This window comes from Onychomys torridus, chromosome 14, assembly GCF_903995425.1.
Source record: "Onychomys torridus chromosome 14, mOncTor1.1, whole genome shotgun sequence".
Lineage (NCBI taxonomy): Eukaryota > Metazoa > Chordata > Mammalia > Rodentia > Cricetidae > Onychomys > Onychomys torridus.
The window spans coordinates 24,083,465-24,110,892 of record NC_050456.1 but is presented as its reverse complement, the minus strand read 5'-3'; the positions used below and the strand labels follow the sequence as shown (position 1 = coordinate 24,110,892).

Genomic DNA, 27,428 nt, shown 5'->3' with positions numbered 1-27,428 from the left:
TTGGAAGCAGTTTTCTCCATCCAGCTATTTCAGAATTATTAAAAGCAGATTTTTTTTTGCCAGGCAGTGGTGTTTCAAGGCTTTAATCCCAGCACTCAGGAGGCAAAGGCAGGCAGATCTCTTTGAGTTCAAGGCCAGCCTGGGCTACAGAGTTAGTCCAGGACAGGCTGGAAAGCTACAGAGGGACCCTGTCTCAGAAAAACCAAAAAAAAAAAAAAAAAATTTTAATGTTCTTTTCAACAAGAAATATGTATGTGAGAGGAAAGATGTAATAGCTGGGCTGATTTGATACTTCTGTGAAGCATACATTGTACCCCAGAAAAAATATATAATGACTATTTGTTAATTCAAGATTAAATTGAAAAAAAAAAAAAAAAAGGATAGTTAGAGCCTGGTGATATAAATGGCTTTAAAAGTGTAGAATGAATTTTAATATGTTGAGAAATAGGAAATCATCCAGAAATTGTAGGAAGGGTAAATGGCAGTGAGATTAAAGCAGAAGATTGGCTTGTAGCAGTCATGTGGGGTCTGTTACACAGGGAACTAGTTAGCCATGAACATTTGTCAGGGAGGTGATCACCGACCTCGTGAGTTAAAGTGATACAAAGAAAATCAGCTTCAAAAAAAAAAAAAAACTACCAATAGAAGGACTACATACGACATAGGAAAAGTGGGATTTGAAAATATGTATTACTAACATCAGTGTGTGTGTGCACACTGGTGCTACAGCGTGCTCGTGGCCCTCACAGCAGAGCTCTGTTGAGTCCGTCTGTCCTGCCGCCTCTGTATGGGTTCTGGCAACTGAACTTGGACAGGTCTGCAACACTGTTGCCGTTACCAGCTGAACGGTCTCTCACCCAAAGTGAGGCTTGACTCTCAGGCTGTCAGCCTTGACCGTGTTTCTTCCCCGTATATTTGTTTAAATGTAAGCAGAAACTTCGAAAGGATTTATGTCGTCCTTTAGAGAAGCTCTTCCTTCCCTCTCCTGCCTACTTCTATATAATTTGAGAAAATCTCAACTGCCCTCAGGCAGTCAATTGACACGGCTTTAATCTTTTTCCAAAAGGGTGAAGTTTCCAAAGGACTGTTACCACACCTTTAGCTGTTATACAGTTAAAAGACATTTGGTCTAATAGTGAATATAAATGCAAATGAAAACAACCCACTTTGTTTTTTATGATTACATCCAGTGCTTTGGCAGTTTGATGAAGTGTGTGTGCATTTTTGTTGTTTATCCCAGGTTCTCCTAGAATCTGTGCTCACCCTGCCTCAGGCTCCCGCCAGTAGAAAGGGAGAGGAGAAAGGAGGGAGGCATTGCAGGAAGGTGCCACCGTACCCAGCGCCACCCATTCTTTTTTTATTGTTTTGTGTTGTGTTTTCAGACAGGGTTTCTCTGTGTGGCTTTCGTGCCTGTCCTGGAACTCACTCTGTAGACCAGACTGGCCTCCAACTCACAGAGATCCACCTGCCTCTGCCTCCCGAGTGCTGGGATTAAAGGCATGCGCCACCACCGCCCGGCCATCACCCATTCTTATCCATATCTATCAGAAAAAGTTAGTATAATCATGCAGGAAATTGGAAAGTATGTTGCAAAAGCCTTCAGTGTGTCTGAGTACTGGAGTAAGGAGTCCATGCATGCCCAAATGTTTATCATGGTGTTCCTAGTTTTTCACAACTAGAGCGGTTTCTAACTGTCCAGAGGTGAGGAGCTGGAGAGATGGCTCAGCAGTTAGGAATACTCACTGCTCTTCCAGAGGACCTGAGTTCAGTTCCCAGCTGCTGACAACTGTTAGTAATTCCAGCTCCAGGGACTATGGCAGCTCTGTCGTCTGAATGTACCCACAGACACATGCACAGACCACACACATGTAATTTAAAACACTAAAAATAAGTTTTTCAAGAGTAAATGCCTGGGTTAGTTGTAGTGGCAGGTGCCTTTAATTTAATCCCAGAATGTGGGAGGCAGAGGTGGGAGGATCTCTGTGAGTTCGAGGCCAGCCTGGTCTATCAGCAAGTTCCAGGCCAGCTAGAACTACATATAGAGACCCTGTCTCAAAAAAACAAACAAAAAATAAAAATAATAAGTAATAAAAGATAAATGCTTAGAAATTACATAAATGTAACAAATTAAAATGGCAGTGGCCTTTAGACCTATTTTTTTTTAGGGCCAGTGAGATGGCTCTGTATGTAAAGGCATCTGCTGCCAAGCCTAGTTTGACCTGAGTTCAATCCTCAGAACCCACAAGGTGGAAGGAGAGAATCAACTCCTGCAGGTTGTCCTGTGACCTGTGCCTGTACACTGTGGCACACGTGCACACACAAGTACATACACAGACATACATACATGTGCAAATAAAATGTCTTTTTTTTTTTTAAGCTGAGCATGATGGCACGCACCTTTAATCTCAGCACTAGAAGGCAGAGGCAGGCAAATCTCTGAGTTCAAGGCCAGCCTGGTCTACATAGTTCCCTTTTTTGTTTGTTTTTGTTTTTCAAAACAGTTTTTCTACATAGCCCTGGCTATCCTAGAATAAACATTTTAAAGTGAATTCCAATTTTTGATATTGTTATAGCCATTATTAGGGAAAAATAATTTCCCAGTTTTGTGCCAACCACCATAAGTAATATCAGTTTCACTCATCTTGGCTAAAAATTTCCTTTTGAAGTTTGAAAGTTCCTATTAACAATTATGAATCAAGGGCAGTTGAACATTTCGGAATATACATAAATGAAACTATAGCATATCAAAATAATCAAATTGTGCCAGGCGGTGGTGGTGTCTGCCTTTAATCCCAGCACTCAGGAGGCAGAGGCAGGCAGATCTCTGTGAGTTCAAGGCCAGCCTGGTCTACAAAGTGAGTTCCAGGAAAGGCACAAAGCTACACAGAGAAACCCTGTCTCAAAAAAAAAAAGATCAAATTGGGCAAGTTTTCACCTTGACCATGAAATTAGTAAATTTCTAAATTACTTTCAGATATATGGGAGGAGATGTTACATGCATTTGAGTTTAGGCCCTGGTGGAAGCTCAGGGCTTGGGGTGTGGGAACTAAACTTGGGTCCATGCAAGAATAATACATACTAACCACCAAGGCATCTTTCCAGCCCCAAGAATTATCAGAGCAAACGAGCTTCTTGAATGATGGTTGTGCCTGATTACAATTCCAAGACACTATTTTTATTATAATTATTTGTATGATTATGTGTCTGTATGAATGTGTGTGGGCATGTGTGTGGAAATCAAAAGACAGCGTGTAGCAGTGAAACTGGGGGTCAAGTTCAGGTACCTCTAACCCCTGAGCCATCTGACCAGCCCTAAGGCAATGTTCTAAACTTGCAATTTGTGTTCCCATTAACACACACACACCCAACAGTCTTTTGATGTGGGTCACTATTTCCATTTGATAGATAAGGCAGCAGAGACTCAGAGTTGAGTAACTCTGATAATGAGTTGGTGTGCGCAGGATTCAGATTCAAGTAGTCTAACTCCAAAATGTTCAGAGTCTCTAGAGATAGTGTTCTAGAGAGCAGAGGTAAAGCCAGGTGAGTAAAGGGTTGACTTCTAACTACTTAAGATCATTACATAGAACCAGCACCAAGAAGTCCACAGTTACTAAAGAAATCATCTTATGCCTTTGAATGCAGTCAAATCGGAGTTCTCAGATTTTTGTTTTGGTTTTTGTTTTTGTTTTTGTTTTTAAGAGAAAAAATGATATGTGTACTGTGTATAGGGTTCTTGGATATAAATGACTGTGTTTGAAAACTTGCACAGTTCAGTATGCTTTGAGCGCTCATCCAGTAAATATATAGCTTATGGTGATGGTACCATTCATGCTGAAAGAGACAACCGATTCAGAGTTACAGAGAGGCAGATTCTAACTCAGATGAACAAAGAAATCCTGTCCTTGACTGTGTCCATGCCTTAGCAGCTGTACATGGTGGTCTGCCACGTGGTGAGAGGGCACACTGAGCTTCTGAGAGTCTTTAGTTATAGAAGGTAAGCTCACAGCAAGCCTCTGTTTTGTTAACCTGATCGTAACTAAATCCAAAGAAACTGGGCCTCAAAATATTTTCATTTAATATAATGAAGTTTTTGGTTTTCTTTAAGAGTTACTGATGTGCTAGGAGGCGGTGGCACACGCCTTTAATCCCAGCACTCGGGAGGCAGAGCCAGGCGGATCTCTCTGAGTTCAAGGCCAGCCTGGACTACAGAGCTAGTTCCAGGCCAGGCTCCAAAGCTACAGAGAACCCCTGTCTCAGAAAACCAGAAAAAAAGTTACTGATGCAAGTGAATTAAATTTGAGTCATACAAGTTATCACACTGTTTTATCTGTAAAGAGCAACTAAGCAGGTTCTAGGTATTAATTAACTCCTTGGGAAAATCTAACTAGATTTTAGGAATACAGTGAGAAAAGCCATTATTGAGGGAGAACCAGAGCATCTAAGACAGTGTGAGATATATGTTAATACTATTTTGTTTTATTACAAGGTATAATCTGCCTCTTCTGGAGCTTATATGAATCAGTAACTTAGAATATTAAACTAGATATGCAAGGGAAGAAACAAAAAGGCCTTTGCTTGCATATCAGTTCAGAGCCAAGTATTTTGGTGTTAGTCACCCTCCTCAAGTTACGAAGAGAAAGACTGTTCCTGTGCAGAGAGAGCCGTGCTATAAAAAGGAAGGACGCCTTTCTTATGAGCATGACCAAAGTTCATGTTCTGCTACCGTCGGCTGTGTAACATCTGCCATTCAGTTGGACATCAAAGACTTGGTGTCCTTGCTCTGTAAATGCAGGCCAGCTCTCTCTTCCTCCAGTTGATCTGTGGCAGCTAGCAGACTTGGTGTTTGTGGTTATTTATTACATGAATATGTTATTCTAAACAAAGTGTATCCCGAAAGCTGGGCTTGCTGGGCTCACACCTCTGATCCCAGCACTCAAGAGGCAGAGGTAGATAGATGTCTGAGTCTGAGGACAGCCTGGCTACATTGTGTATTCAAAGCCAGCCAAGACTACATAGAGGCCTTGTCTCCAGAAAAGAAAGAAGCCAGAGGCCAGCAGGACTGCTCAGTGAGTGAGCCTGACAGCTGAGTTTGCTCCCAAGAAATACTTACTTTGTGTGTGCAGGAAGGCACCAACTCCTGAAAACTATCCACTGATCACTGCACACACAAAGGAAGTAGTTTTAGAAAGTGGTTAGAGAAGTGTGGAGATGCTCACCTATAACCCTAGCGTCTGAAAGGTTGGGGCAGGAGAATCAGGCATTCCCCAGTCTGGGCAGTATGGAGCCTGACTCCATAAAAAATTTTAAAAAGGAAGCTGGGCATGATGGTGCACACCTTTAATTCCAGCACTCAGGAGGCAGAGTCAAGTGGATCTCTATGAGTTCAAGGCTATAAAGTGAGACCCTGTCTTAAAAGAACAAAAAGGAAAGAGGTAATTGTGTGCTATTGTACAATAAGCTGGCTCTAGATAATAATGACATATGTTTTTTGCCGGTCGGTGGTGGCGCATGCCTTTTAATCCCAGCACTCGGGAGGCAGAGGCAGGCGGATCTTTGTGAGTTTGAGGCCAGCCTGGTCTACAGAGCGAAATCCAGGAAAGGCGCAAAGCTACGCAAAGAAATCCTGTCTCAAAAAACCAAAAAATAAAATAAAATAAAATAATGACATGTTTTCAAAAGCTAGAATAGAGGATTTTGAAAGTTTTTCACCATAAAGAAATATCACATAAATAGGAGATATTTCTGACCTGATTTAGATATTAAATGATATAGTCATGCATCAGAACATCTCACTGCTTCATATATAATACAGTTTTATGTATTACCTTTTTTTTTTTTTTTGAGCTGAGGATCGAACACCGGGCCTTGTGATTGCTAGGGAAGTGCTCTACCACTGAGCTAAATCCCCAACCCTACTTTTTCTGGTATGAGTAAAACTTTATTTACAAAAGGAAGTGGCGGTCACATTCTGTTCCTTAAAGTAGATGTACAGAACCTTAAATTATGTTATTTTTACTGTTCTTTCAACTATGTATATTACATGTGCTTAGTGTTTTTGTTCTGTGATTTTGTTGAATATATTTTCTGGGCCTTTGAGTTGGTATTCTTCTCCTTCCTCTCTTCCTGTTATTCTTAGGTTTGGTCTTTTCATGGTGTCCCAAATTTCTTGGACATTTTGTGTTACGACTTTTTTGGCTTTAGTGTTTTCTTTGACGAATCTATTTTCTCTATTGTGTCTTCAACATCAGAGATTCTCTGTTCCATCTCGTGCATTCGGTTGGTCACGCTTGCATCTGTAGTTCCTGTTTGTTTACTCAGATTTCCTATTTCCAGCATTCCCTCAGTTTGTGTCGTCTTTATTGTCTCGATTTCAATTTTCAAATCTTGAACCGTTTCCTTCATCTGTTTAATTACTTTTTCTTGGCTTGCTTTGATTTCTTCCAATTTTTTGTTTGTTTTTTCTTCCATTTCCTTTTTTTTTTTTTTTTTCCTCCAGAGCTGAGGATCGAACCCAGGGCCTTGCACTTGCTAGGCAAGTGCTCTACCACTGAGCTAAATCCCCAACCCATTTCTTCCATTTCTTTAAGGGAGTTTTTCATTTCCTCTTTAAGGGCCTCTATCATCTTCTTAAAGTCATTTTTAGGATTGATTTCTTCTGCTTCTTCTGCCTTGGTATGTTCAGGTGTTGCAGGTGTAGAATCACTAGGTTCTGATGGTGTCATATAGGTTGTTGCCTGTATTTTTGCACTGGCGTGTACTCATCTCTTCCTCCATTCGGTGCAGGCGGTGTCTGTGTCTGAAGGTGCCTCTCTTGTTCTAATTGTTAGTCTTGGTCCACTAGGAGTTCTTGGTCGAATTGGTGCTGTTGGGCTCTGCTTCTCCGGGAGCAGCTTAGTCCAATCAGTGTTAGTGGGCCTATGCTCCAGTGGTTGTTGGATTCACAGGACCTGGGTGTTTTAGGGTTTTTTTTTGGGGGGGGGGTTGTTTGTTTGTTTGTTTTGGTGGGGGAGCAGGGAAAGGTAGCTGTCTGGTCCGTGGGTCTCAGACGGCAGGGGCTTAGGGGCTAGAGACCTATTCTGCCAGACCAGAGTTGGGGCCTTACCTGTTCCCAGTCGGTGTAGGGTGGGCTTATGACTCTGGTGATCTGGTTCAGTGGCTGGGCCTGCTCAGGTCGCGTTTTGCACGCTCGGCCGCTCCTCAGCTGGTCTTGTTTCCTCAGACTGCAGGCTGCAGGCTTCTGAAACCTCTCCCGAATGGAGCTCAGCTGAGCAGGTTGATCAGTAGGGCAATCTCACCAACGCCTCCAAGTTTCTGGCAGCTGTAGAGAGTCTGGTGGGGCCAGCAAGGGTGACGCAGGCCTGGGGTGGAAAGTGGTGCAGAGATATGGACAGATGGGAGAGGTCCAGACACTACAGGCTCACCCCCCCACTTCTCAGCTGATCCTGTTTCCTCAGACTGAAAGCTTCTGAGTCCTCCCCCAGATGGATCTCAGCTGAACTTGCTTAATGTTTTTGTTGTTTGTTAGTTTTACTTTGCTTTGTGTTTTTGAGACTATATCTCATTGTATATTTCTTTTTTTTTTAGAAGCATAAATATTTATTTGTAACAAAGGAGTTTGTATACAAACTGAAAATCTACAACTTCTTGTTAAGTTCACATTTGCATTTCACCTTTTTAAGCAAACATTAATAATCATTATTATATACAGATATCGATATGTAAATGCAACCCGTGTGTTGCTTATACATTACATTTTAGTGTTTTTACAAAAAGAGCGTAGTGCTGGGGAGGCGGCTCGGTGGGTAGTGTTGGCTGTGCAAGCATGGGAACCTGAGTTTCAACCCCGCATCCTCCAAGAAGCTGGGCATGGCAGCAAGTGCCGGTAACCCCAGCCCTGGGGAGCGGAGGGAAGAGGCTCCCTGGGACTTGCTGGTGGCTAGTGTAGCTGAATTGACAAGCTCCAGGTTCAGTGAGAGATCCTGTCTCAAAAGTTGAGGGCTGGGCAGTAGTGGCACACGCCTTTAACCCCAGCACTCGGGAGGCAGAGCCAGGCGGATCTCTGTGAGTTCAAGGCCAGCCTGGGCTACAGAGTGAGATCCAGGACAGACACCAAAACTACACAGAGAAACCCTGTCTCGAAAAACCAAATATATATGTAGTTTGGGGATTTAGCTCAGTGTAAAGTGTTTGCATAGTGCTCAGCCCTGGGTTTGGTCCTCAGCTCCAGAATGAGTGAATGAATGAATGAATGAATGAATGAAATGACAAAATAACAAAAATTGAGGTAGAGAGTGATTGAGAAATACACCCAGCATTGACATCTGGTGTCCTACATAGGTGTATGCATGTGTATGCACACATACACACCTGCATACATACACACATGCAAGAAAAAAAATCATAATTTTAACCAGTATTTGGGGAGTTGAAGAAATGGAGGAAATGGGTGGCATTCCCTTCAGATGTTTAGGGATACACAGAGAAGCTTGTCTCTGTAGAGGATAGCAGAGAGAACCCATAATAGTCTCTTCAGAGAAAGGTGAAATGCTTCGTTTTCTAACCTAACACTTCACTCATAGTCTTCTGCAGTCAACATTTAGCATCCTAGAGAGTGGCAGACCTCTGAGAGTGTTTCCAGATAAATTGTATTCTGTTTTGGATTATTTATGAACTACTTACAAATGATACAGTTTAACCACAGAAAGTGGAAACTGCAGAAAAATGGATGCCGTAGTGTACCTTTACCTGGATTGGCCTGCTGTTAACCTTCTATCTTGACCATCTTTGTTTGTTTTGTTTTGTTTTTTGTTTTGTTTTGTTTTTAGGGGGGAGCTGAGGATCGAACCCAGGGCCTTGTGCTTGCTAGGCAAGCGCTCTACCGCTGAGCTAAATCCCCAACCCTTGGCCATCTTTATTTCTCCCTTCTACCAGACCATCAGGGATTGGCCACAGGCTTTAAAAATGTGTCGTTTGAGCAAATGCCCTTGTAGTATGATTCAACATTCCTTGGGTATATGCCCAAGAGTGCTACAGCTGGGTCTTGGGGGAGATGGATTCCCAATTTTCTAAGGAAGCGCCATATTGATTTCCAAAGTGGCTGATTCCTGGAGAGAGGGCCCAAAGGTTGAGAGCATTTGTTGCTCTTGCAGAAGACCTGGGCTCAGATCTCAGCACCCACATGGCAGCTCACAACCGTAACTCCAGTTCCAGGGGATTTCATGCCCTTCTTCTGACTTCTTCAGGCACCAGACAGACACACACACACACACACACACACACACACACACACACACACACACACACTGCTCACACATACCTGCTTGCAAAACACTCATATAAAAGTAAATATTTTTTCAAAAAAAATTTTAAGGAAATATCTTGTTTTAACTAGGCAGTTTAACACATGAGGATCGCTGTGAGTTCAAGGCCTCTCTGGGCTTCAGGATAAATCTTGTCTCTAAACAAATAATTGTGTGTGTGTGTGTGTGTGTGTGTGTGTGTGTGTGTGTGTGTATTCATCTCTGGCTATGGTGCGTCAGGACAGCATGATTTCAAATAGATTATGTAGTTGGTGCCAATTACTCTTGTTTATTTGGTGTTTCTGAGACTAGGTCTTATGTAGCCCAGGCTAGCCTCAAACTCCTATGTAGCCAGTGATATCCTCAAGCTGTGATCTTCCTGCTTCTTAGAGTTACAGGCATGTGGTACTACATTTGGTTTATGCATTGCTGAGAACAAACGGGACCTGGAACAAGTAGACAAGCCTTCCACCCCCTGGGACACAACATCCACCCTGCGCCCCACCCATCATCCGCAGCCCTGTTACTTTCAAGATTGGAGATATATAAACATAGATATGGATATAGATATAGATTTGGAGTCAAGATATTCAGATTAAAGCTGTCTGTCTTCCAAGTAATCCTTGAACAATGCCTCCTAAGATTCATATGGTCAAAGATAAAATATTTTATTATTTATTAGGAAGTTTAATACCCTGAAAACTAGAGGAGTACTATTCATGAATAAAAAGAAAGCCGTTTAAATACTACATGTTTTCTTGAGTCACTTTGCTTTTATTTGATGAGTAGTTAGAAGACAGAAAAAGAATTTGTGGGGTAGGGGTTGCTGGTAATGCTGGGAATTGGAATTGCAAGTAGAGACAGAAGACAGGTTGTGGAGTGATTCCCTCCTACCATGTGGGTCCCAGAGATAGAGGTTTTTTTGTAAGAAGTGTCTTTACCCACTGAGCCATCTTGACAGCCTGAAAATTTCACCATTTTAGGTGGAACTTGGGTTAGCACTCTCATGCCAGTGTCTAGAAGGCTTCTTACAAATTTATGCTGTCTGATGGGAAGTGTGTGTCTGTAATCGTTTAGTCTAGGTCTGGCTGTGAGGGGGGGGGGGGCATTTCTCTTTCCCCTTTGCTCTTTTTCAGGGGACTTCGATGAGTTCACTCAAGATAATCATGACGTCATGTTGAAGAACATAGCCGAGGACCTTCGCCGCTGCTTGCCCCCCGAGGCCGTGCTGTGCTCGGAGCAGCTAGCCCTTCAGAAAGTGAGCGTGTTGAGCGGCATTCCTTTCTCTGTGTGCCACTCAAGAAATCTCTTCTTCCCTACGGAATTCATTTCTCTGTGTGCCACTCAAGAAATCTCTTCTTCCCTGCCCCTGCTTGGTGGTCTCCCCAGCTGTAAAATCAGCTGTAAGCCGTTTTCACTTAGTGTCTCAGTCATGTCCATTTCTCTTGAGACTTCAACCTTTGGATTGCCCGGTCCTGTTTTACTCAACAAATGTTTTTTAGAGAATCCTAGAGATAGAATACCAGCCTATCTTTAAAAAAAAAAAAAAAAATCAAGAGTTAACAGTCTGGGCCTTCCCATCTATAAACACCTGTGCAGAGAAATTAATTCCTATGTTGTTGCTTTTTCTTGGGGGGGGGGGGTACCATCAGAGAGTATTGTTTGTTTGATTATTTGATGGGTGAATCAGTTTTTTTTTTGCTCAGGTCTTGCTCTGTAATGCTGCTGGCCTCAAAATCGAGGCCTCAGCCTCCCGAGCTGGGGTCATGGGTGTGGGTCACCACCCGCAGCCCCCATTTCTATAGTACATGAGTGCTATGAACACTGAACGTCTTAGAAAGGGCTCAGTCCCTGATGGCTCTCAGAAGAGCGAGGCAGAAGGTCATGTTAAAGTGAGACTTTGGAATACAGTTTGGGGTGTTGTTGGTACTAAGCTTGTGATGGGGTTGGGGTGCTACTAATGTTCTTATCAACACCATGCTATAATATAACACATTAAATAAGGAAGAGTGTTCATTTATTAAAAACTAACCTATAGCCTTTAAGAAGATACTGTGAGAGTTTTTAAAAGGAAAATAAAGATGAACATGATAGCACATGCTTGTAATTCGAGCATCTGAGGGGCTAGACAGGAGGGTTGCTGGGAGGAAGGGACAGCTGCGGCTCCGTTTTATGTTACTGGTATATGTGTAATTATATATGTAACAGGTATTATATATTAGTGGATATATAATGGGTTTTTATTTATCTATTTATTTATATTTGAGGCAGTTTCACTATAACCTTGACTGGCCTAGAACTTGCTGTGTAGACCAAGCTGCTCTCAAACTCACACAGGTATCCCACCTGCCTCTGTCTCCCAAGTACTGGGCTCAAGGCATTCACCACCATGCCCAGCCTGTTTTGATTTTTGATACAGGCTGAAATCCAGGCTGGCCTTGAATTTACTGCATAACCCAGGCTAGCTTCAGCCTCGGGCACTTCTGCCTCCATCTTCCAAATGCTGGTATTACAAATGGGAACTACCATGGCCACATACATAAGCTTGAAGTTTTAATAATGTTTTAGCAATTTGACAACTTGACTTTCTGAACAAAGATGACTTGCCAGGTATTTTGATGGTCGTTGACATGTAAGACTCAACAGTTAGATCTCAGCCGTGTTCTGTGTCCTTCTAGATTAAAGAGAAGGCTGCTGTCAGTGTCTCAGCAAAAACAGAGGGAGGAGGAGCGGTAAACAGAATTGAATCAGCGGCAGCATCTTTCTGTGCCTTGTTCTCAGGACTTAGAACAGCTGCTGCTGTTTGGCCTTATTTAGCAATAAAGAGAAGTTCCTTTGTACTTTATCTCCTTTGATGTGTTTCTCCAGATGCGACAGCAGCCAGAACCCACAGTTCACGTTGATGCGTTCCTTTATGATGAAGACGTCATTGACTCGTTGTGTGAGGAAGGAAAAATGAGCAGAAACTACTGTGCTGTGTGTGGCTCTCACCAGACAGTGCCTCTGGGTAGGCGTTCAGGGTTGCAGAGCTGTTACCTGAGTGTGTGTGTGTCTGTGTGTCTGTCTGTCTGTCTGTGTGTGCGGTTTGTTTGTTTTTTTTTTCCATGTCTTGAGTGTGTAAATTTGTGATCAGATTATTGGACATTTTTTAAAATAAAAGCTAACCTGTAGCATAGCTATTACCAAAATTAAAAGTAGGGGGACAACATAGAAATACTTTCTAAGGGCCAGCCTGATGGCTCGGTGGGCAAAAGCACTTACTGTCGACCCTGATGACCTGAGTTTGCTCCCCGGGGCCTGCGTGGTAGGAGGGGGAACCCACTTACCACATGCACACTGAGGCACGCACATCTGTGCGCTCGCTCTCACACTCACAACTAAATAGATGAGTGAGTGGGTGGGTAGATAAAATGGCTAGAGCGCGGAGATTGGTTTCCTTAGTGTCCTCTCCAGAACTGTGTAAGCAGTGATAGCTCCTCAGCCCAGAGCCTAGTCAGGACTGAAGACAGGACCTGCCTCCTCCTCGTACTCAGCCTCAGCGGAGATTGACATGGACCACATGCTGGCTTCCTTCCTGTGAGAAGTGTAACTTCCAGGGGGTCTGAAGGAGTCCGTGCTGAGCAAGTCTGAGAGCAATAAAATATTACTGGGTGGGTTAGGCAGAGCCCAGGGTCCCGAGAAAAGTTTGTGTGAGCTGTGTTTTGACCAAGTGACACACCTCTGAAGATGGCATTCACAGGATAGGAAAAGACGTGGCTGAGAGCTAGAGGAAAAACTGAAATACCGTCTACCAACGGCTGGTTTGTAACATTTCTAGAGCTAGGTTTGACAAACAAAAACCTGAAGTTTGGGCTCTGTCCCCATGTGATCAGTTATAATGGCGTTTGGACACCCAGAGTGCTCCCAAGAACGAGCGACCCTGAGACGGTTGTCGCCATGGGTGACTGTGACAGGTACACGGAAGACGGACTCGTCAATTTGGGATCCCCAGAGGAATCACTGGTGTGATGAGGGGCTGTGAGGATGAAGACCCACGGGAGATGAGGGTGTGGTGGCCCCGCCCCTCCCACCCTGAGCTGTGTGACTGGGACACAGGCACAGCGTGTGTGCTGTCCCGGAGACTGGTCCACCTGCTTCCATTTGGTTACCATCTTCTGTTTGGTTGTTGTTGTTGTTGTTGTTTGGTTTTTCAAGACAGGGTTTCTCTGTGCAGCTTTGTGCCTTTCCTGGAATTCACTTGGTAGCCCAGGCTGGCCTCAAACTCACAGAGATCCGCCTGGCTCTGCCTCCTAAGTGCTGGGACTAAAGGTGTGCACCACCACTGCCCGGCTGTTTGTTGTTTTTTTATGACTAAATTATCTCCCCTTCCTAACAGTTAAACTCTGTAAGACATGATGTTGTGAGTCTTTGAGTGTCCTCCAGGTCAGAGGAAAACCAGAGTCAGGCTGTCACAGAAACTAAGGTGAGAAACTTGGCCGAGGAGGAGAGAAGCAGCCAGCCAGGCCTGGTGGTGCAGGTTAATCCCAGCACTCCCGACATGGAGCGGGCAGATCTCTCTGAGTTCCAGACCAGCCAGAGCTGCTCAGTGGGACCGTGTCTCAGAACAGAGACAAACCACTAATGTGCTGCCCACTCTCTTCTTTCTCCAGGATTTATCTCTCATTCCTTCTCCCTCATGGAGCTGAAGTTCATCTATCACCATGTGCTGCCCGACCTGGCAGGAAAGCTCTTGGTTGACATTGGCTCCAGACTTGGCACAGTCCTCTATGGGGTAAAGTCCAGCTTGTGGACATACTCAACATGCGGAAAACACTTTCTTCTGCTAGCCACAGCTTTGCCTGCCACCATCCAAGGTGACAGCTTGGCTTTATTCTTAAAGTGACAGGATAAGGTCAAATAGGATCCATCGGCAGGCTCCTAAACTCTGCTGGATGGTAGTATTGGGTTTGGAATTTCAGAGACCAGCTGTCCAAGTTCCTCTCCTGGTTTGTGTCCACAACACCGTGACAAATAGAAACCTACTAGACCATGTGACTGGCTGACACTCCTTCTCACTCTCCCCTCCCCTTCCCTTCCCACTACCCCCTCTGTTTTTTGTTTTGTTTTGTTTTGGTTTGGTTTGGTGGGGGTTTGGGGGTGCTTTTCATGTGGCCCAGGCTGGCCTCACACTTAACTATGTAGGTGAGGATAATAACCCTGAACTCCTGATCCTCCTGCCTCAGTCCACTAAGTACTGTGACTACAGGCTTGTCTCCGTGCCTGTTTTCTTTTTCTTTGTGCTATATTAAAATAAAGTAGTAGTTGGGGATTTAGCTCAGTGGTAGAGTGCTTGCCTAGCAAGCACAAGGCCCTGGGTTCGATCCTCAGCTCCAAAATAAATAAATAAATGAAAATTAAAATAAAAGTAGTATAGTGAGCTTTGATAAGAGCTCATAAAAATAACAAATTATGGCTGGAGAGGTTGCTCAGTGGTTAAGAACACTTATTAGTGTTCTTGCAGAGGACCTGAGTTCAATTCCCAGTACTCAGGTCAGGAAGCTCACAACCACCTGTAACTCTAGCTCCAGGAGATATGATACCCTCTTCTGTATTTGGACTCCACAGATACCTGCACATGCATGCACATCCCACTTCCCACCTCCTGCAACATACATATAGTTAAAAATAAAATCATTTTTTAAAAAATTTACTTGGCCCAAGAAACCTTTGTGTGGTCATAGAAAGTCACTTAATGATTATGGATAGCTAGTTCCCTGTTTTTAAATGTATACACTGGCCAGTGTCTAAGATTACACCGTATCCAATTTTCTGTGACCCAAAACAAAACTACTCTTGTTTCTAAAATGTCACTTCAGCCAGTGGGAGGCAGAGGCAGAGGCAGGTGAATCTCTGAGTTCAAGGCCAGCCTGATAATCTACAGACCAAGTTCTAGGACAACCAAGGTTACACAGAGAAACCATCTCAAAGAGCCAGAAAAAAAGAAGAAAGAAATATCATGTGTCTCACTATAAATTCAGATCATGGGTACTTCGAACGTTCTAAAGTCATTAGAAAAAGGTCTGGGCACGGCGGAATGTGACCCCTGCTGCCGCTCCCTGGCATTACTGCCCGCTTTAGACAGAAACCAACTCTTGATTTAAACTTTCATTCTGTAAATAGATAATACACAATTTGATGGCTTTTGTTATTATTGCTCCTGTTTGGGGTTGGGTTGGGTTTGAGGCGGGGTCTTGCCGAATTATCAGGCTGGCCTTGAAACGGTGCTCTTTCAATACTTCCAAATGCTAGGGTTATAGGTGCAGCAGCTCTGCCCACCTCCCCCACTAGCTCTGCTTTGCTTTGCTTTTTTCTTTCTTTCTTTCCTTTTTTCCCCCAGAGCTGGGGACCGCGAACCTAGGGCCTTGCACTTGCTAGGCAAGTGCTCTACCACTGAGCTAAATCCCCAACCCCTTCTTTTCTTTTTTAAAGATTTATTTATTATGTATACAGTGTTCTGCCAGCATGTCTGCCTGCAGGCCAGATCTCATTACAGATGGTTGTGAGCCACCAAGTGGTTGCTGGGAATTGAACTCAGGACCTGTAGAAGAGTTAAGAGCTAGGGCTCTTAACCGCTGAGCCATCTCTCCAGCCCTACTAGCTTTTCTTTGGAGAGCATCTTCAGGCTTCCTCCCATGCTCATGAGCCTGCATATTCACTTACACATACAACACACACACACACACACAAAAGAGAGAGGGAGGGAAGGCAAATACGCAGACGTGTACTGTCCAATAATTGCACGTATAGTATCGGTGTTGATAAGGTAAATAGATTGACACTTTTCTCCATAGCCAGTCAGTGGTTGAAGCTATACCAATTTCTTCATATCAACATCTGTACTTTGAAACATACTGTAAATATCTATGATGGAGTTCTAGAGTCAAACTTGTGTTGATAGGTAATCAGGAGTCAGCCATAGTGCATGTCTCTGATCTTGACATCAGAAGCTGAAAGTTCAGAGCCAACCTGGGCTACATGAATCCTTCTCAAATCAGTTAGTCAAGTTAGTTGACCTTTCCTTCCATAGGATTGTTGTCACCTGCAAAGAAGATCCCCATCCCAGGCAGTTCTCCGCATCCTTGTTAACTGAGCTGGTCAGTCACCCTCCTTCCCAGTTAGAAATGGTGTGGTCATCACTGCATTCCCTACAGGTCAACTCTTCCACTCTGCCATGGTATCACTTCCCCAGAAATGACCAAGGCTCGAGAGACCCTACAGAGGTTGGGAATGTGGTCACTTTCCTCATTTCCAACTGCTGAATGCCCAGTCTATCAGGAAAGCTTAGAGATCAGTCTGTAAAAATACAGCTAAATGATAGGAATTAACAGACTCCAATCAAGACCTTGAGGAGTAACGTTCTGAACGTTATATGTTTTGTGACAGTTTGAGCTTTTTGGTATAACGTCTACTTAAAAGCTAACTGGTTTACGCCATGCCTGTCTTCCTGTTTCAGGGATATCTTTACAGCTCAGCCGCACAGCTCTGTGGAGTAGAGCTGAATGGAGAATTTTGCCAGTTGCAGGAAATGGTCATTAACAAGTACCAGTTCAGTGACAGAATAAAGGTACCGTTACAGTGTGTTCTCTACCTCTCAGGAGTCTTCCCTGACTGCTTCCATATTCTAACCTACTGCTGCTGTTGTGGAGAAACTGGGGGAGTTGACCTGCTGTGAGGTTTTTCCTTCTCTTTCTCCGTGTCCTGGTTTGGGTAGCAGAACTGTAACGCTCCGGAGGGTGGCTGCCGGTGTATGTTATTAAACTGAAAACGAAAAGGCTTGTACTGCTCATGATTGTTTATCTTCTTATAAACTGGGAGCCATTGTAAATGTCACAAGATCGTGGTTATTAGGGAAGGAGGTCTGTGTTAGGCTAGGGCAGGTTTCCTGTTTTTCCTATGAGAAGAAAAATAAGACAAAAGACTTGGGGTTTTGGTTTTTTGGAGGGGGTCTGTTTAATGCAATAATCTTTGAAATTTTGATAAGGTTCTTTACTTCTCATGGCAGTAAGAGAATATCAACAATCTCTGATATTAAGTTACTGTCCTTAAACATTGACAGACTCAGTGAGTTAAAGATCAAGAGATTGGAGAGAGGGCCCAGCGGTTAAGAGCACTTGCTGCTCTTGCAGAGGACCCAGGTTCCCATCGCCTACATCCAGTGTTCACAGTTGCTTGTAATGTCAGCTGCATGTGATCCAACATGCTTCTGGTCCCCACAGGCACCTGCACACACATGGTTTACATACAAATAAGGAGGCACACACACGTATGCATAAATAGTAATAAATAAAATGTGTAAAGATTAAGATCAAACCTTCGTCTTTTTTATAAAGGTGATTATTTTATTCCCTCACCTAACTTCTCTTCCTACTGTCATCTTAGAAATATAGCGGTAAGTGATCAGAGTGAACTCATTGCCTAGTGGTAACAGATGTTATTAGAATATTAGTAATTATAGATACTAATAGAATTCATGGAAATGGGGGTAATGCTCAGTGGTAGAGTACTTGCCTTCCATGGTCAAAACCTGGATTCAGTCCCTGGAACTGCAAAATATCAATTCATGAGTTCTCTTTTTTTTCATCCTTGGCTGACTTAGAACTTACTGTGTAGACCTGACTGGCCTCAGTCTGCTCTTATATAATAATCACATAGCTAACAAAAATATCTGTTCAGTTGAAAATTGGGATTTAAAAATTGAGAACTCATTGGGAGCTAGAGAGATACGTAAGTAGTTCAGAGCATTGCAGGGGACCCAGGTTCAATTCCCAGCACCCATATAGCAGCAGCTAAGAGTTGTCTATAACTCCTCCAACTCAGTAGTTTCTGTCACCCTCTACTAAATTCCACAGGCACTGCACACATGTGGTACATGCATACATGCAGGCAAAACACCCATACACATAAAGCAAAAATAAATAAATCTTCCTTTAAAAATCCTGACCTCTAAAGAATCAGTTAATAAACAGATAATCAAGTTCTTGCTTTTGTTTTTAAATATAGTGATAAAGGCATATAAAATGTTTATATTTTATGAAATGTCTATCACTTTTCAAAATATTCTGATACACTCCCATGTGTTTTATCCTAGCTTGTAGCTTCTGTGGCCACCATCAGTAACTTTATGATAAAAAACTTGATTTTTCTTTTTATCCAGTGAGGGAAAAAAAAGCCCAGGGCCTTATGTGGGACAAACACGCTAACATCCCTAACTCCTAAATTAAAGCTTTTTCATGCCACCTTATGAATTTTGGAAATCTTAACCATTTCCCTCCTTGAAGCTGTAGATAAGCACTGTATTGAAGAGTCTTAAAATCACCAAAACCAGTTTCTGTAATCATTTTTGATAGCACCTGTTGACACCCATCAGCCCTTTCAGGCTCATTCTGTGCTTTTAGGTTTTTTTTGGTTTCTTTTTTATCTGTTTTGCCTGTGTGTGTACCATGTGAGTGCCTTGACCTACAGGGTCTGTCGTTTTACACTCTCCTGTTCCCTTCCTCCAGGCTAGCACTAAACTTTCTCTCTTTCCCGTCATTGCTCTTGGCTCATCCCGTTGCTTGCACTGGGGAGTTGCATCAGCTGACTTTTTCCGTCACATTACTACGGTGTACCACCCTTGAGCACAGATGCGGCGTCTCATCTAACTGCCTTGTCTCCCTGCGCAGTAGCTGGCATAGAAGAGGGATCCACTGAGTATTGCTTGAGTTTGGTTGTCCAGAGTCTGCCCTGAGGATCCCTTAGGGTTCTCCTGGAGCCCTGAGAGCGTCTCTTTAGGCTCCCATGATTAATTGGTCCTTCTGGGTCCTCTTTCTGACTAGGTCATTGTAGTAGAAGAATGGAGGAATAAACAAAAAAGTAGAGGTAGATGGGAAAGAAAAAGGAGGGACTAAGGACAAGAAGAGAGGATGAAAAGAAATGGCTTCGTTTACGTGTCTGTTGCGTCACTAAGCTTCGTGTTTATAGTGCCTGAAATTATTAACTGGCTTGTCTGTGACAAGAGCCTGGCCCTCCGAGCTCTCTCTTTTACTGAAGATTGTCAAAGCTCTGCTTAAAGGTTCTAGGCCAAATGAATTAAAACTTTTGTAGAGTGTTTATAATTTAAAAAACAATGTTTTTTAAAACCAGACCACACAACACCTTACATACCATATATTTGTAAGACTTGAGTACTTCTTTGCAAAAAACTCACATAACATAAGGGAAAGGTTTTTCTCTTCCTTTTAAAGTAAAATCTATTTGTTTCTCTCCAGAGCAAATAAATGTGTTTTCTTGTTACCGCACCTGTGGTCTGCAAAGCCTTAATTATGGCTTGAGGTTTTGAGTTATATGACTTTTTAAAAATTTATTATTTTATGTGTCTGAGTGTTTTGCCTGTATGTGTGTCCGAACACCGAATGTGATGCCTGGTGACCACAGAGATGGGAAGAAGGAATCGGTTCCCCGAGATTGGAATTACAGACAGCTGTGAGCCGCCATGAGGGTGCTGGGAACCAAACCCCTGTTCTCTTCAAGAGCAGTAAATGCGCTCCACCAGTGAGCCATCATTCCAGCCCCTGCAGGGTTTTTGGTTTGTTTTTGTTTTCTTATCTACCTTTCAATCTTTATATTGTGTAATAAGGACTGATAATCACTAGGAGACACTGCTTGCCTGAGAACACAAATCTAGTTGGGCAACGCCATAATCACACCCAGAGCCTTTGACTGTGTCCCTAACAGTGTAATTATAATGGGAAAAATCTCTGAATGTTGTTAAAATAATTATGAATCGGGGACACAATTATAACAAAACAAATAGTTCATTCAAAACATCTTCTTTACAAGCTTTGGGTTTACTAGATCCTAAGAACTGTCTGTGGTCTGCACAGCGTCCTGAGCCATTAGACATCTCTTACGTGGCTGTGGGATGCGGTTGAGGCATCTCTCTCTTTTTTATTTTTAAGATGTATTTATTTATTGTATATAGAGTGTCCTGCCTGCATGTCTGCATGCAGGCCAGAAGAGGGCGCCAGATCTCATTTTAGGTGGTTGTAAGGCACCATGTGGTTGCTGGGAATTGAACTCAGGACCTCTGGAACAGCAGCTGATGCTCTTAACCTCTGAGCCATCTCTCCGAGGCATCTCTCATGTAGCTGCGGGATGCAGTGTTCTCACAGTCTTACATGAGCTCATCCTTCTGCAGGTGCTTCATGCAGACATCCGCACCCAAGGCTCCCTTCTGCAAAGTGCCGATGTCATTGTGATGAACAATGTCTTCGAATATTTTCTTACTGAGGCTGAACAGGCCAGGTATGTTGTTTACTGAAGCAAGGAGTCTGTTACTAAAATAATACCCAGCAAGGTGTGAAAAGAGACTAGTGAGGTAGAAACGTTTCCATGCTGACTTTAAAACAAGCTCAGCTTGTTTTTTTAATAATTTTTATTTATTCTTTGACAGTTTCAGACAAATCAACTTATCTTAATAAGAAACATTAAAATGCAAAATTTTGAAAAACCTGATTTTTGTGAAATGTATTTAATCTTTTTTTAAAGTTTACATGTATTTATTTATTGGTGTGTGCAAAGCCTTCCTCTCCTCCCTGTGCGGATGATAATAGTGTGTAGGAAATGACCACCATAGCTTTCTCCCCCTGGATGTTTACTGCCTGGAGACTGCTCCGCTGCAGGGACTGATGCTCCTGGTGAGATTAACTCAGCCTGCTTCCCTGTCAGCCCGTAAGCCCCAGCTCCTAGCTCAGCTGCATGCGATATCCCGTTTACGTGTCTGGAATAAGCACTGAGCTTCCAGGTACCGCGACTTCCCCGTCCGAGAGCACAGCCCACCCAGCCCCGTCTTCCTGTCTGTCTCCTTACTTCATCCCCTCGCTGCCCTAGTCAGGGTTCTGGGACCCAAGCTGGACGAAGATGCAGCTCTTCTGTGGTGCTCTATGGCTGTGAATTCAGCTAAATAGCTAGTTGAGGGCATCCTGATCCCTGGGAGACCTGTCTCAGATAAACGAAAAAAATCGTACTAAAAAAGATTGTACTACTATAGTTCTTTAGTCTTGTATTATACATCATTTTTAGGAATCACATCACAATAAAAAAAAAATAGCCCTAGCTAAAACAGTGAGATTTATTATTGAATGTTGCTATGCGATATTATACCCATCCAGGAAAAAAGAACAGTTTGTCTTGTAAATATGTTCTGAAACTTACGAAACCTGCTAGCTGTAGCCTCAACCAAAAATAAGTGCAAATGCTAGATACCACTACCCGCCCACCTCCCCATCTCACTGCAAGGCCTGTGTGCCCCTGAATTGTCTCACCGGTGCCCCCCACTGGTTTGGGAAACTGTCGAGATCATACGTAGTGTAGGCGTCCGGTGCATATCAACCCCGAGAGTTAACCAGAACTGGTCAAAGGCACACTGCCCTCTGAAATGCATCAGCAGGTCCCATTTCGTTATCCTTTAGAACTGACTGGTCCCACCAAACCTTGCAGGTGCCTTGTGATAGTGCAATTCCACCCCCAAAATACTACAGACAGTCAAATGAGGTCTGGTTTCACTCTCGGTGTGAGTTTGAAAAGATGTAGTCCACACAGCTGCCATTATTTTCCGTTCCTGGCTTCTGTGCCCTCTGTTCCCCAAGACTCTTCATCTCCCTCAGTCCCCAGCAATCTCAGCCCTGGCTTCCGTCTGAAGGACTGATTCTCATGTGCCTCACAGAGGAACTACAAAGCTTTTGATGCTGGTCCTGCTTGACTTGTGTGACTCTGAAAACGTCATTTTTCCTTATTCAGAAACTTTCCAGTTGCCCACATCCCCATCTTGTTCATCTCAGAACTCTAACCTCGTAACTTGGCCAACACCCCTCAGGAACTGGAAAATTTGCCAGTTTCTACTGTGTTGCTATAGTTCTGTTTCCTGTGGGTAAACATTTGCCATCTAGATTTCTAGATACTGTCTGCATTTTCTTTTGTCATTCTTATTCAGGAAAAAAAAAAATCCAGTGTCAGGTTTCTGCTTTGCTTTTCTTAGGGAAGTTTTGAGTTCTCAGCAACAGTGTAAAAAGATAAAGATTTCCTGTACGCTCTACCCCCACACCTACAGAATCTGTGCCATTATCAGATCCCATCAGAACAGTATGTTTGTTATGATGGATCTTTGGTACGGCACAGTCCACAGCAGATTATCTCTTGGTGTTGTGCAGCCCGTGTGTGTATACATGTGTATTGACACACACTCAGCCTTAAAACATGGACAATAGTTCATGGCCCTAAAAATCCCCTGCTCAGCCCTTTGTCCTGTCCTCCAGCCTCACCCTTGGCAGCCACCGATATTTTAACTGTAGCTTTAAGTTTCCAGCACGAGGTAATTAGACTCGTACAATCCAGAGCCCTTCCAGGTTCTCCTCTGTGTCCGTGACTTGAGCACACATTTCCTTTAGTGGTGAACAATATGCAGTTGTCTTGATGTATCACAATTTATCCATTCCCCTGGAAGGACATCTTGGCTGCTTCCAGGATGGGCAATTATGAATAAAACTGCAGTAAATATCCATGTACAGATCTTTTTTTGTAAATACGTGTTTTCAGCTTTGTGTAAATAGCAAAGTGTACAGTTGCTGGATTGTGTATTAAAGACTATACACAGGGTTTGCTTTCCGTTGTTGTTTTGTTGAAACGGTATTTAACTTTGTAGCCGAGGCTGGTGCCCTGAATGAAGGTCACTGTGTTCTCCAGGCTGTCCTCCGTTTCCTCGGTGCTAGGACTCCAGGCGTGTACCACCAAACTTGGTTGGGGCTGTAACTTAGAGGCAGAGTAGATTGCTTAGCATGGTTGAGGCTCTCTTTCTCTCCCCAGCATGAGAGAAAAGATGTTAAACAAGACATTGAACAAGAGAGCTATCTGTGTTCTGACTACTATGTAATATCTTCCTGTTGTTTGATCGTACCAGTTTTTAATGTGTTCTAGTGCCTGGAACTACATCATCCAAAATGTAAGGAAACAAGGGTCACTCTTAGTGACCGTGCCAAGTCTCCAGGATTCTCTCGTAGGTATTGAGGTATGTAACCACTGTTGCTTCTGTTGATTGCTTGGTTAGTTTTGGTCGTGATGGGAATTAAAATTAGGGCTCCTTAGCTGGGCAAGTGGGTCTCTGAGTTCGAGGCCAGCCTGGTCTATAGAAAGAAAAACCTGGGCTGGAGAGATGGCTCAGAGGTTAAGAGTACAGGCTGTTTCTTCCAGAGGTCCTGAGTTTAATTCAGCAACCACATGGTGGCTCACAGCCATCTAGAATGAGATCTGGTGCCCTCTTCTGGCGTGCAGGCATACATACAGGCAGAACACTGTATACTTGATAAATAAATAAATCTTTAAAAAAAAAAAAAAAAACAGGCTAGGTGGTGGTGGCGCATGCCTTTAATCCCAGCACTTGGGAGGCAGAGCCGGTTGGATCTTTGTGAGTTCAAGGCCAGCCTGGTCGACAGAGTGAGATCCAGGAAAGGCGCAAAGCTGCACAGAGAAACCCTGTCTCGAAACACCACCCCCCCCCCCAAAAAAAAGGAAGAAAAGAAAAACCCTGTCTCGAAAAATACAAACAAACAGAAAATCCCTTGGGCTAATGCATGCTGGGTAAACACTATACTGATCTATAGATCACCAGCCCTTCAACTTTTTCTTATCAAAACTTTGCTTTTTTTCTGATAACTAATATAACATTCTAGAAATAGCAAGACAATGTTGCTAAAGTTCTGCTTTGTGATTTATTTTTCTGCCCTCAAAACATTGAAATGTAATTCATATCTGGATATAGATTCCCGTATTTCTCTACACAGTTTTTAATAGCTGTGAGGTCATAGTTGTACGTTAATAAACACTAGTGAATGTGGGTAAGACACTAGCCCCCACATTATAGTGGAAGGGGAAGAGTAACCCAGCCACATGGGAGGCTGAGACAGGAAGATCACTTGAGCCCACTGAGACCAACCTGGTCAACAGAACCCCCTCTCCAGAACTAAACTGGAAAAATGAGTGCCCAAATCATAATACTGATCTTTAGAACAGAAGGAATGAATGATGAGTGCATTTTTAGGTCAGTCAGTCTGTATATTGATTCTCATACAAAATAAAGGGGCCGCCGGGGGGTCAAAGTTGTCCAAGGATTTCCAGTAGAGTGGAAGACTGTTCTTCATGCAGTTTGATTTCCCAAGTCAATTTGAAACCTTTTTTTCTTTTGAAACCTGTGGCCCAGGCTGGTCTACTTCAGTGTGACAATGGATATTAATAGTCCCATAGAATCTAGAATCACTGGGATCCGAACTCTGGTCCTCATGACTGTGTAGCAGGTGTTCTTGAACACGGAACCATCTCTCCTGCCCTAATTCTGCTTGTTACAGCATAGGAAGTAATCAAGAAATGTGTAAAGAAAGACAGTAATCCTGATTTATCAGCTCCATTTCCTCCCTGTGAGAGCCTACCAGTCATAATGTGATCTCTCATAGTTTTCCATTCTCATAGAAACATCCCTTTTAAAATATATTGTTAGTCAGGCACAATGGCACATGCCTTTAATCCCAGCACTTAGGAGGCAGAAGCAGAAGAATGTCTGAGTTTAAGGACAATCTGGTCTGCATAGCAAGTTCAAGCCCAGCCAGACCCTGTTTAAAAAAAATTAAAAAAAAATTCTTTCTAAATTTCTCATTCATAATATTTGTATTTATGAGCCAATTTAGTGATTTTTTTCACTTACCAAAATAACAGCTTTTTAGAGACTTAGAGATTTATTTATGTGTATAACTGCTTTGCCTGCGTATATGTATGTGCACCACATATTGCTTGGTACCCATATTGGTCAGAAGAGGGAATCAAATCCCTGTAACTGGACTTAGGAATGGTTGTGAGCCATCATGTGGGTACTGGGAACCAAATCTGAGTCCTCTGCAAGAGCAGTACATGCTCCTAACTGCAGAAACATCTTCCCAGTCCCCAAATATCAGCTTCATTAACTGTGCACATGAATCTGCCCAAACAGCCATTGACGCCTGTAATTCCTCAATCCAGAGGCAATAATGAGGAGGTTCATGAATGACCTCAATGCCATCCTGGCCTATATCAAAAACTCTAGTCTCAGAAAACAAACACATGAGTCTAGAGAAATGGCGTGTACCAAATACATGAGTAGACATGCATACAAAAAGTAAATACAATGAGTTGTTAAAATTTTTTAAAAGTTAAACATATTAGTGCAAGTTTATAATCCCAGGATGTGAAAGGCTGAGGCGTGAAAATTGTAGACATTGGTGCAAGTCTGTAATCCCCAGTACGTGGGAGGCTGAGGCATGAAGATTGAGAGTTGGCTGGAGGCCAGCCTATCTAAAAAATTAAAAGTTTATCAAATAGGTCTTACTCATAAACTGATGACGTTGTTGCTTTCTTACTGAAGGAAACAACTTGGAGGCAGTGCGATGGCTCAGCAGGTAACAGCCCTTGCTGCTCAGGCCTGGCAACCTGGTTCAATCCCAGCTCCCACATGGTGGAGGAAACTGACTCCGGACGTTTGTCCTGAATATCCACATGTGCGAGTGTGACAGCTGCTGAATTTGTTTAAACAGAAAACTCCCTTACAGAGATCTGTGTGGTCAGGGCTCCAGACTGTAGAGGGTTTGGGGTACAGCTGACGCAGGTTGTGGAGAGCTATTGCTCCTCACCGGTGCTGTGGGAGTGAGAACAGCGTTCTGTACTTTCCATGTGTTCCTACTGCTTCCATCTTTGATTGTTTGAACCTTATGGTCATTACTACACTACTTACATTCAAAGAATTATTCTAGGGGCTGGAGAGGTGGCTCAGCTGTTGAGAGCACTTACTGTTCTTGCAGAGGACCTGGGTTCAGTTCCCAGCACCCCAGGGTGGCTCCCAACCATAACTCCAGTTCCAGGATAATCCCCTTTCTGAACTCCATGAGCACCAGGCACACATAGGTGAGGCACAGTCTACACACAAGCAAGACACTCATAGACATAAAATAAATAGATCTAAAAACATTTTATTTTTAAAGATTTTTTTTAACTTTTTTCAAGTTCCAAATCAGAGTAAAATAAATCTTGAAGCCCACAAATTGAGAATGACAAAAAATTATTCATGTGGTACTATATAACTTAGTACTGTTCATGGTAATAAAAATCCTGTGGTATGGGGGGCTGGAGAGATGGTTCAGCAGAGGACCTGGATTCGGTTCCCAGCACCCATGTGGCAGCTCACAACTACCTCTAACTCCAGTTTCAGGGAATCTGACACCCTCTTGTGTCCTTTTTGGGGACCAGGCACAGACATGATACACATACATGCATGCAAACATTAATAAATATAAAAGTAATTCTTTTAAGAAATCTGTTGTGTAACTTAGGGTGATATTGTGAAATTCCAAATAATAGGATCATTCTGAAATTTTCATATTGTTTATGCTATTTTTCTCATAGATTAATGTGCAGCTGTCTTCCTGGGTGGAAGAGATACCACTGAACCTCGATGTGTACCCACAAAAGGACATTGACAGAGAAGCTCTGGAACAAATTCATTTATATAAAGTTCTCTAGCACTGAAGCAACATCTCTAATGTGGTGTTAACCCTTCTGCTTTGTGTATTCATTTCAAGTTTTATATGTATGATTATGTACCTGTAAATAGTTGCATATGGTTATCCATATATAGTAGTTTACTTATACTATAAGTAAACTATAATAAGATAATTAAAATATTTATCTGAAATGTTTTGTTTGCTCTTTTTATTCTGTTACAGACATAAGTGTACCTGTTTAATTTACATACCACCTCCACTAGTTTGTTGGTGGTGGTGATTTGGGTTTTTGAGACAGGGTTTCTCTGTGTAACAGCTCTGACTGACCTGGAACTCACTCTGTAGACCAGGCCTGCCTCTGCCTCCCAAGTGCTGGGATTAAAGGCATGGTACACCACCACCCGACTATTACATGTCACCTCCAGATGTGGCCTCCAGGAAGTCCAAGAGTGGCTTCTTTCGTGTGAAGGAGAAGGCAGATCGCACTGTGTCTCTGTCGGGTAAGACTTGTTTAGACAGCTTTCTCTGAAGAGCCTGG

The 27,428-nt window shown here is 43.0% G+C and overlaps 1 protein-coding gene across 1 annotated transcript in view; it reads left to right on the top strand.

The window, feature by feature from the left end:
* The window catches only part of LOC118595746, a 32,634-nt gene extending 5,613 nt beyond the window's left edge, over window positions 1-27,021 (top strand). Inside the window, exons 2-8 of the mRNA XM_036206517.1 lie at window positions 10,436-10,557; window positions 12,168-12,306; window positions 13,949-14,070; window positions 16,792-16,902; window positions 20,515-20,621; window positions 23,289-23,379; window positions 26,793-27,021. Coding sequence (XP_036062410.1) covers window positions 10,436-10,557; window positions 12,168-12,306; window positions 13,949-14,070; window positions 16,792-16,902; window positions 20,515-20,621; window positions 23,289-23,379; window positions 26,793-26,909 — 809 coding nt within the window. The 3' untranslated portion in view covers window positions 26,910-27,021. The remainder of the gene's footprint in view (window positions 1-10,435; window positions 10,558-12,167; window positions 12,307-13,948; window positions 14,071-16,791; window positions 16,903-20,514; window positions 20,622-23,288; window positions 23,380-26,792) is intronic.
* Window positions 27,022-27,428: the final 407 nt, after the last annotated feature.